General features: G+C 33.6%; 1 protein-coding gene across 3 annotated transcripts in view; it reads left to right on the top strand.

Annotated features, from left to right (window-relative positions):
* Positions 1 to 12320, top strand: part of LOC115456429 — a 90762-nt gene that overhangs the window by 71908 nt on the left and 6534 nt on the right. For all 3 annotated transcript variants that reach the window (XM_030185490.2, XM_030185489.2, XM_030185491.2), the window contains one exon: positions 8891 to 9021. In XM_030185490.2, coding sequence (XP_030041350.1) covers positions 8891 to 9021 — 131 coding nt within the window. The remainder of the gene's footprint in view (positions 1 to 8890; positions 9022 to 12320) is intronic.

Raw genomic sequence — 12320 nt, 5'->3', positions numbered from 1 at the left:
CTTGTTCAGAAAAATGTGCATGCTTTAACAAATTTAAAAAATAGATAACTACTCAAACGCCTTACACTATATTTTTATATATTATAATTATTCGAAGGTAGGTACGTAAAGAACAGCAACGCTTCAAACTAAGTATATAGTATTTTACTTACTTTCTATTTCTCTGAAATTTGTTAACAGAAAATATTCTTCATTCATATTTTGTTAACATTGGAGGTATTTGCAATACTTATTCTTAATAGGAACTTTACTGGCGTTGATATTGCTGGTGCAAACCAAAACTTCCAGGACTGATATGATACTGACCGATTTGTTATGAATATGATACATTAAGTTAAACGAAAAAAAGATTTTTTGTCTTTTAATTTTATATTGCAAATGCATAAGTTCGTGAAATTGTTTAGATGTTTGCTAAAAGTAAATGTAGAAACTGCCGAACAGATTTAGAGGAAATTTGGCACATGGACAAATCATGTCCCGGATTAACACATAGGCTACTGTTTATTCCAGAAATTAGCTCCCATGGGAAATTATGGGATTTTTATCAGATTTTTTAAATAGATGGCAGTGGCGTCGCTTTTATGACGCTACGGAACGATTAAGTATTTTAGAGACTTTTTAGCAGGAAAGGCTTGTCTTGCGTGTGAAACCGTGAGTTAATGATACCTAGTTAGTAGTTACTAATAAAAAAAATCTCCAGAGAAATATTAAATGTATGTCTGCAGCTGTCTGTATTAAGTATAGTTATTGTAAAATGTTTTACATAACTATTTTAGATTGACACCTCAGATAATCATAATACAAAGAACATCCTTATTTTTGGCTTTAGCGATTAAAATGCCAATGATTGCATATTATGAAATAATAAACTTTAATTCTTAATTATATAAATGTCATTCGTAATGAAATGAAATAATTTATTTTAACCTGTAAAATGTTTATAATATTTAGATTCCGTCAATATTAACTTTACCACCAGTTCGAAAAGCAGTTCTCACAAGAGAAGAACGGGAAACAAACTCTAATGTTGCTCTTTTCAAAATCAGTTTAAGGTATAAACTACAGTGCATAAGGAGAAAAGAAAGCATTTTTTATAAGAAAATAAAAATACAATTAGTTTTTTTTATTGTTTACAGCGTTCATTCATTTACTCGCTTAATCTTCTTCTATCTTCTATCTATATCTATACTTATAATAAATCTGTAGAGAGGTCAATTCTGTACATGAAATATATTTCCAAAATAATAACTATCAGGGGGTGATTAGGGATCGATACTGATGCCAAAAATGCAATTAGTAAAATTTTTGTCTGTCTGTCTGTCTGTATAACCGTTATAGAAACAAAAACTACTCGACGGATTTTAACGAAACTTGGTACAATTATTTGTCATACTCCTGTGCTGGTTATAGTATACTTTTCATCACGCTACAATTAATAGGAGCAGAGCAGTGAAGGGAAATGTTGGGAAAACGGGAGAAGTTACTCCATTTTTTAAGCTTCCGTCGCGTGTGCAACCTTAATGGTTAAAGCTACACAGAAATCATGTATGACGGAAATGTTCTCCTTAAAATTATGTAGAAAATATCCCACGACAGCATATGTCTATCTTTTATGGTTGACTCACAATAACACGTGTAACTCCCGATAGCTTAGCAGTTCGAAGCTTTCTCATTATATTTGTCTACTCTTACGTTTATAACACTCTCAGTCATCCCTAATTAAAAAGTTAACATTATTAAATATTCCATAAAAAGAATCATAGAAATCGGTATAGAAACACCAAAGTTATACATGAAATACGCTAATAATAAGCCATCATGCGTGAATACTGAATCATGCTATAAGGATTATTTTTGTATATATATAAGGTCGCGAACGCACAGGCAGGCGGCTTGCTTGGCACCTAGAGTCTAGCGAATCACCTAGCGAGTAGCTTCGTAAAACGAACATTCTCGAACGTTCGCGACCGGCTCCATTTTTGAAGTCCGAAATCCACGCGGGCGAAGCTGCGAGCGGAAGCTAGTACGTAATAAATTCTCATACGAGTGCATAACCCTCTCAGAAATAATTGAATGCGAAATTCAACTTTTCTCGTACTGGTTAAAAACTACAACGAAAATGATTGTACCTACTGTAATTCCATCATATAGTATACCAATAAGCCAACAAGTCAAGTTTGAAGGACAATATGAAAAATAAATAAATGGAATATAATAATGTTATCAAAAGAGCATCTGAGACATAAATATGAATGTTTTAAATTGCTCATTATACGTTCACTTAAACGCTGTTTTATTGAAATTTGACTCTTACGACCATTACCATAAGTATTAAGAAAATTAATTAGGAGGAATATTTTCAAAATTCAGAGTAGAAAGTTTCGGTATTTTTATAGCTTAATTGGATCAATTTTTAGGAAAGCATTGTTGATTTAAATACTTTTGAGTATACAAATGTGTGTGTCTAATATTGAATTGAAACTATTAAACGGATTTTATCGCGGTTTTAATGTAAGCATAATTGTCTCGCGACGTTATGAAGAATACAGCCTTATCAGGCACAAAATCCATGCTCCGGGCTAACACTGACTAGAAAAGAAAGAAAAACCCAATGTTACTGTACGGTCAGGATTCGAACTCGAGACTCTACTAATTAACTAACTACGCCACTAAGGTAGTCTTTATACACAAAGCTACCCAATAAATAGGTATGCAAAAAATTATACAATGGCAGACCTAAATTGAACCCTATTACATAAACATTACGTCTACTTTGCCATGGGCATCACCGTCGCGTAATATTATCCATGTGCGTTACAGTTATGTGAAACAAACAACATGTAATTAAATTCTCAATGTTTTCAAATACATGTAAGTTAACAATATTGAGTGAAAAGCGTGTTCACGGTTCGGAACGTCATGGCACGGTCATGGACGGTATTATGCATGATGTTGCCAATTTCAATTTCAACACCAGTTAAATTGTATTTACCGTTTGCAAAAACCGCCTTTTGTGGTACTGTTCTAATCTACAAAGGTGGAGAATATACTGTATTCCAGTTACAAGCTGTCAAGTGAAAAGGTTGAGAATGATAAATACTGCGAATCCACACATTATACCTCAAAATATAATGATCCCAAGATACATAGAATACAAAAATATCATAGCTGGTATATCAAATCGTTTCTAAACTTTAATGACAAAAATATGCTAAATTATTTCACTTTTGTCTCAACACATAATTTTAATAATAAAATATAAGTTCTCGTTAACATACCATCTCAACTTCTAGGATTTTCGCGTGTTCATAACTTACTATAAATAGCAAAATGCAAATTAAAGGTGTGTCGTAATTTGTTACTTATCAGCACAGAAATACATTCCAAATCTTCTGGCATTACTTTATGCGTACATTTATAACCAATAAATGAAACCGGTTTATATTATATGAAACGGACAAATGCTTAACAAGGCCCCATTATGGTCGATAATTATATTTACCTACCATACGAGCCGTGACCCACATTTCATAATGATATGCGGTATAAATATTTTATTCTAGGTTAGATAGAAATCTGAATTTTACTAACATCGACAACCCTAAATTTCAGCTAATTCAATTGATCTTATGACCTGATTCACAATAATTAGTGGCAAGATCGTAACCATGGCAAGATGTGCGTTATGCCAGCAATTACTTCGGGTCTTTGTATTTTTTTAAATAAAATTTACAGTTAATTGTGAAGTACTTTGTATTTAAGTTATACAAATAAATTCCGCGGTATTTCTAACAACATTTTAAGGTCGTCCTTGTCACATTACATAACAATTTAAGAACTGGTTGCTATTTTTTCGAGATCGTTTTTCTAATGTATATATTAGTTGTGTAATATCTTGGCATGAATAATAAAGTCATTTAAAATACATTACGGAAAGGCGGAGGCTTTTAGATTCCAGTCGACATATTTAAGCGTTGGTCGACTCCTTTACGAGTTTAGTCGATTCAATGTTGGTCTACAGATCGGATCAAAATTTTGTGAATTGATTAAAATGACAAAAAGTGTCAACAAAACTAATTCGACGGGAGACGTAGTGAAGAAGAGAGTTGAAAATGATGTGTCGTGTTGGAATTGTTTGACAGCAATGGACAGTGAAGTGGTTCCATACGGTTCTGAGCCTGTCACGTTGCAGGTGGTCCGAAAAACAAATAGGGATAAATATAAATTGTATTCGTTCATAGCATCAGAGATATCAAAACCAAAAGCTGTTCCACTATCTCAAACAGTAAGTCATCATTATGCTATTGGTAAAAATATTGAAGAGAAAATTATAAAAGATGTCAGCCCTCTTCCTAGTGTACATGACAGATACAATGAAGAAGCCGATAAAAAATCTTTATGTTACGTAAGTGATGAAACATCCGAAGAAGAAGATAACCGTGAAATATATAACGAAATACCCGCAAGTCCATATACACCTGGAAAAGTTTCTAAACGTCATATTATTGCCCAGATAACAGAATCTGATGATGAAATCTTAGAAGCTGCGTCTTCAATTACAAAATCCGCTGATAAAAAAGGTAAAACAAAGTTTGCTAAAGAAATATCGTCTACTTATTATGAAAATTTGAGACAAGATACGCAAATAGATCAAAAATTGTTCAATACGTCAACTAGATATGCTGATTACACTGAAGCTCAATTGATAGAGCCAACTACTCAAACAACAAAAAGTATTCTACGTAGATCCTTTAGTAATAGAAAAGATACTTCTCCGGATATTGAACAAGTTAAATCACAATTTAGTTTTAGAGAAAATTTGGAAACTGATATTACAAGAAGAAAGGAAAGAGATAACAACTTTCATATAGCTGGACGTAATATTGATACTACCATGTTAAAGGAAACACCAAAACCAATTATTGCAAATATTGAAAAACAAATAGAATCTCAAAGTTCAGTTGTAAAGCGGGAAATTACCCCTAAACCATTGTTGCAAAAAGTTATAGAAACACATACGGTTAGTACAAAAACACAAAATAAACCAGATAAGGCTATAAATGAAATTGCATCTATAAATAAAGAGGGTAAAAAGGAGATAAAAGGCTTGGCAACAATTGTGACAAAAACATTTGAAAAACAAACACCACCTGAAGCAAGAAAGATAAAAAGTCCCGTTTCTTTGGTAAAGCCAGTAGCAGAAAAAGTACTACAAAAAACTGTTTCTCATACATATAAACCTGTTTATAAATCTACTGATGAAAATAAAATTAAAAATGAACGTATTACTTCATATAATAAAACAATAGAAGTTAAAACTCCGCCCGTAAGACGCAAAGAAACTGTTACTACACCAGTTTCAACTCCGCTGGTAGAAAAAGTAACAGAAAATTATACTATTAGAAAGAAAACTCCGGAAAGTGATACAAAGAAAAAAAGTGAAGTGCTAACTTTTAGTAGCAAGTCATACGAAACTTCAACACCACCATTGAAACGAAAAGAATTCAATACGTCTGTTCCGCTTATGCAAAAAGTAACTGAACATTATACCATTAGTAAGAAGACTGCAGAAAAATCAAGTATTCAAGAAGCTGACGTTAAGTTAATACGAAGTGACACTGAAAATGTTTCAAAGTCGTTTGACAGAAGAGAATCAGCATCGTCAATGGAAACGTCTGCCGAATCTGACAACATTAGAGAATTACGTACAAGCAATTTATCCACTAAACTGAGTAGACAGTTTTCAATCGATGACAAGAAAGATGAAGTGATAGTTAGAGACACAAGCGGCCTGCCGCCTATATCAGAAGACGATAAAATAGATAATGACAAAGAAGAATTATCATTAAATAATACAACATTTACGACAGACACAACTGTTAGTAATACAAGTATTCTAACATCTGACTCTGACACTGACGATTCTGAATATGAAACAGTAACGCCGCGGACGGTTAACTTAAAAACAGTAACAGCAGAATTTATTGATGCCCCGGTCATAAAACATTCAGTTCAAATTGAAACATCTACGCCAATAAAACAGGTATGGGAATCAAGCGCTACTAGTACAAGTGCCAAAAAAGATTTCGAAATTGAAAAAATTACTAAAGGGATTAAGAACATATCCCTGGAACATGCAGAACAGACACCATACCAAAATGATAAAGTTGACAATGCTAGTTCAAATGGTTCAGAATCGGGTTACGCTGGATCATCACTGACGGATCGCGATGTTCATGATAACGACTTGCTACCCAAAACTACATTATCGAAAGCTATAAGTACAGAAATGAATATTAACGCTCCCCCGTCACCACGACTAAGTAATCGTGATACTCTGAACACATCACTTCCTGTACTTGTCAGCAACAAGAGAACTCTTAAAACAATTTTAACATCATCCAAATCCTTAAGCACGGTTTCCGTGACAAAGAAACCAATAAAGTCTATACGCTGGAACACGCTTGCAACGAACCCAAGGGGAAGAGATGGTATGTTGTTTTTATTTTACTAGCTTTGTCCGTGGCTACAACAGCGCAAGACCCCTTTAGATAAGCGCTGCCATTTTTTTTAAAACGGTCAATATTGCAGTCACATCATACATACTCTTAGTTACATGTTTTATTATTGAACTATATTTTTATTAATAATAATTATTAGTACTTATTTTTTCATCTTGTTAGGTCGCATAACGCACATCAAACCACGTCCTCCATAGTTGCCAACATCATACGATCATTTTAGTTTGTGTTTTAGTTCTGCGGTATGCCATATAGCTACAATACCGTATATAACAGGAAACAACCATACAAGCAGGATACGATAAAATGTGGATTTAATGTGATTTAACATACAGTTTTATTATTGTGACAGCGTAGTCGTGTTTTATTTGTTTGTGTAAATATGGCGACCCTAATTAGTGGTGAACCAGAACAACGATACCGGTCGTTTGATTCTCGCGACGTACCAGGAGAACCGACTTCTAATTATTATCCAGTAAATGTTTATAGTACAAACTACAGACGGACAGTAGAAAAGAAAAATGGTTTTTATAAATTCCTACGGTGGTGTTGTTGCTGCAAATCTTGTGCAGAAGACGATAGAGATTGTGTTGGATCAACGACGGCAATAATACAGTCCGAAAGAAATAGTTACACTGTGAATGATGATAAAGAAACGGCCACAGTGCCTGTGAATACAGTGCCTACTTTAACAATCACCGAACATGTAGATGACGATATTACTACATCTACAACAAAACTGTTACTCGCTAGTGAACAAATGGCAACTTCGATAAGTCTTAATTCACCGCACTACAGTGTAAAACAAGTTAGATCGAGCCCCCGTGATTCTCCACAAGACTCAGAAAGCAATAGCCGCAGCAGTAGTACTTTAAGATGTTATGGTGAGAAAAACTCATTCATTCGCGAAGTCCTCGCCTGTCGGGAATCATTCTTGAAGTCTTTGGAGTGGTGCGATAACTCTCTGACACGAGGCAAAAAATGTCGACAAGTCAAGCCCGACGAATGGCTTGAACTAAAAAGCGAGGGTATAAATAATAGTGGAATGAGACGGCACTGTCTAATATTTCTGAACTTTACATATAACCTTATATGAAATCTAAGCATTTGCATATTATTGCTTAATTTTGTTATTCTGCCATGCACAGTCCCGCTACCTTGAGCTATATCTTGACGTGAGAAATACAAAGTATAGGCATAATTATAATCACCGTTGTTTATTGCTTCGCAGGCTTACCTAACATTGCAATGTAAACTAGGTTATGCGTTTCATCTCCAAATGGGGCAATCAAAAAATAGGTTTTTCTTTCTTTTCTTTTCCATTCAATACACATATGTTATCCACGATAATGGAACAGATTACGTAAAGAGACCTATCCATAATAACATCATTAAATGAAAATGAACTGGGAACAAAAAACAGTGGGGAGCAGTAGGACATTAACTTAAGCCACACCTGAATATTAACAAACATGCTATAAACAAAGATATTTTGTGTGTTTCTACTTCCTGTACAGGCTCATAGCAAAGATTTATGATACCGTGGGTGTCATGTGCCACATCTATTTGAGTCGGGCATACCTCAAGTATTTAACACATTTTGTTGCGTAACTATAATTGTAGTATGAAAATAGACCCAGTGGTCACTGGTCACCGCCACGTTTATCCCAAAGATGACGTTTAGCGCTGAATTTATTTAATTGCGAAAGGCGCTCATATAATTTGCCACAAGACCGTAGCGGGAATTTTCCTTATTAAATGATCTGAATGAATTGTTATTATATTTACCTCTATAAAATTGGCTTAAATTGTCTTCACTATACCTTTAACGCGAGGAAACTGACATTCCGAAGCATTTCACTTATGAATTTCGAACTTTTGTAAAGTCTGCCAAACCGCACTAAGCCAACACGGTTAAAAACCGATTTCAATAAACAATCCTAATCTCAATCTTCAATCCGATTACGAAATTGAACTAATCAAAATAAGTTATTTGTATGCATGACAGATAAAACTCTGTTCTGATTGGTCCATTTTTAAGATAAATCAAAAAAACTATTGGGATCGTTTTTGAAAATGTCGATTAGTTATAAACCGTCTGGGTAGATGAGGTCTGTTCGTAGCTATCAATGGGTTAGTCCAATATAAAGCTGTTTAAAAAATAATTAATTGAAGCTAGTTTCTTATTACATCTTACTAATACATATTATTCTCTCTCAAGCACGTTCTTTGTACGCAACATAACACTTATCAACACGCATACATTTAGTCAATCGAATATTAACACAAATGTTCTTACCACAACGTCTACACTTGAAGCACAATAACTTAAAAAAAAAATGATGTTTAGAATATATTTTTCTTTACAGATGAAGTGTATATGTCAGATACTTTGTCGCCCGGCCATGCCACACTGCCGAGGCGGTCTAGCTCACCGCTGCCAAATGAACGAGATATCCTGGATCGGGACAGATTTCCCATCAATAGGAGTGGACTTCAGGTTAGTTTGATGATTTTCATTAATATTTTTTTCGGTCAAAACCTTTAAAACCTACAGCCCGTAGTACACACTTATTGTCAACTTCATTTTGGTGTGTTCTGTGACGAAAGCTACATATTACCGATATTTAAGTTATCTTTGTTTATTTCAAAAATGTAATAAGTATGCATATACTATGATACTCACGTGTAGGTATACAACCCATAGTATCTACGTGATACATGTTGAAATTATGAATATACTTACCTATACAAATGTATATATACCAGTTAAACAATGCAGCAAAATCGAAAATTATAAACTAAACGTGGCTGAATAGTATTCGTGTACTCTCTAGGCGTACTGGCCTAAAAATAGGATTATTTAATACATTCAAAAAAGAACCTTTTGGAACAAGCATAAGGCTTTGTTAAGTAAGGTGTTGCTGTAAGCAGTGGTATTGTTTACGCGACCACGGCACTATTGTATTATGTTACGACGGCTTGCGACACGCCATGCGAACAGCCTTTGCAAAACATTTGCTTGAAGTATTCTAGCCTATTCCTATGTTAATGCCCGCACAGCCAAAGTAAATACGAAAGCTGTTATCTCCTAAAAATAGATATGCATAGCTCCGACATTTATTAGCTCCAATTTGGCTTTTAGATAAGATGAAGAAAAAACAAATTTAAATTTGACATTTTGAAAAATAAAATCTTTATCTCACGGGATATCTTGAAAACACGGATGTATTTGTCGTAAATTAAGGTTAAAGTGGCCGAAAAAAGGTCGTTTGCATTGAATTAACTTATTCTAGAAGTCTCTTAGCTTCTAGTCTGATCTACACCCATAATTATTATCAAATATTTAATTTATAAATGTTTTAATACTGTACTCCGTGGGTTGACCGTTTGGTACTGTTTTAGTATGGGCGTATGGGTTAGGATAATTCACTATAATGCGCAACATTAATCCCAAATAAAGCGTGGCAGTGTAGGCAGATACGATAAGAAGTTATTACACAACCCCATATGCGGTGAACTGGCCTGTTTCTCATGCTGACAGTGTAAACATAACTATATACACGGTGCGCACTACTTAGCGTAGGATTGCCATACCCAGTTTACCTGAATATGTCTTGGTTTGTCGTTATGTTCCCGTTATAAATTCAGTTGTCCTGGTTGCATTTGGAGGACACTAAAAGCGCTCCAGGGATTTTCATATAGATCATATTAAAAAAAAGAAAGATAATGTCTTTATTTGGTTATTGTCTCTAGACCAGATGGCAGGCGCATGATACACGCAACAGTACATTAATAGATGACGTAAAATTAAGGAAAAAATACTTAAAATAGGTACACAAAAAATATTTTTTTTATTTATATTATTAAGTATATATATACTCGTAGATATCGGAAGGTTATAATGTGTAAGTTTGGCTCAAGGAAGTTATAGCAGCTGTAGGTTTATCCACATCGGTTTGAAGCGTTTAGAAGCCTCACAAAATTGAAAGAAGCCACACAGCGCCTTCACTTCCAATAGTATCGAATTTTCCGTTAAGTCTCTGTAGCTATATAATATATGTATTTTTATTTGCGTATTTTACCTGAAATATCTTTTTTAGATTATACTGTCATCATCAGTTATTTATAGAATCTTTAGATTAATAGATAATACGGAAATAGAAAATGTTGTACCATTTTTTAAGCACTTCGCGCACAAAGGAGTTATGATTTTTGATGCGATAAAGAAAATTTATACGAAGAAATGCACAGGACAACATTTTTAATAATGTGTGTGTTTAAATTAAATTCAAATAATTCTCCGGTGTTTATGTTTACAATCCAAAGTCAAATAGGATTGCCTAGAGGCCTGTCGCTAAAGGTGTATGCCTACTTTAAATTTGTTTTGTAGGTATCTACTCGTTTGTAACTGGCGTGTTAGAATAAAAAATATATAAAACACGATAATTGTAGCCTTTTAAAACAAAAACTCAATAACGTTCAAACTGGAAATTAATATATTTAAATGACTACCAACATATTTAAATTTTAAATACTTTACATATTTACCTACCGATCACAACAGAGGCCTAAAGAATCGTTATTAACATTTTCAGTATATGCTTAAAATATACCTCAGATAAATGAAAACTAATACGCTTAATATAAACAATATAAACAGATAAATTATAAGTGTTAGACACATAATTAACACACAAAAAACCTCATACAAAAACATAAAAGCTCTTAAATCTACGCAGGCAACCAAAACGTTCAGCTGGCTCGTAATATCAACCAGTTTAATCAAACGCAAATCAAGGACAATCGGATAAAAATATAGTTAATTATACATCGACTGACTGGCAACGGATATTATCTTACAACACTTAGAGTACATTATTTCGTATCTAAAACATGAAATGGAATATTTTAATTCAAACTGACTCTTAATATGTTTTTAATGTAATTTAATGCATCGATCGAGTCCAGTTCCGTAATGCATTCGCTTATCTATCTGTCATTAGCATATTAACGTATATTTTGATGAAAAATAAAATCACTTGTCCTTACGAATATTAGGCATGTAAATTTTATTGGACTGTTACAGTGTCCGTGTTGCCATAGTTGTGACGCTGATTTATTCTTAAAATATTTGGTAATTCGAAGGAAGTATTCGGCTTATATTTGTAATATATATGCAAAATAGGACATTTGTATAATCTCTACGAATATATGAAACTGAAGAGATTATTTATTATTTTGTTTGTTTGAACACACTTATCTCTGGAATAACGGTCAGTTCCTGATTTTTACAAATATGAAAATTAGTTTAACATATCGGCCTGGACTCAATACTCTTATGGTATGATTATGCGAACTGCAAGATTACTGATAAATTTCATAAAAAACATTAGTTGTAATTAAATAGTTTATTTGAACAATTAAAATTTTTAACCGACCAATATAAACAAATATATAAACCGCGATAAATTCCGAAAAATAGTTTTTTTCGGTGTCTAACATTCGCGTAAACATAAGAAATCTTTACGATGCAATTAAATGAATAAATACATTAAAATCAAATAAAGTCAGACATTCCTAACAATCGAACATCACAAAACAAAGCAATACAAACACAAATCGCTGAATTATAAACACGCGTGTTCAGTGTCAGGTGACACACATGCAAGACAAACGATATTGCGTTGGCTAACCCATTATTCAGTCATTATCGTGAAATGATTGAATGCGCGTACGACTTTATACGGACGAACACGGAGCGTTTCCCCGAGTGTTAAGCAACTGTCGCGGTGTGGA

Source organism: Manduca sexta, chromosome 20 (assembly GCF_014839805.1).
Source record: "Manduca sexta isolate Smith_Timp_Sample1 chromosome 20, JHU_Msex_v1.0, whole genome shotgun sequence".
Lineage (NCBI taxonomy): Eukaryota > Metazoa > Arthropoda > Insecta > Lepidoptera > Sphingidae > Manduca > Manduca sexta.
This window is presented reverse-complemented; position numbering and strand designations above follow the sequence as displayed.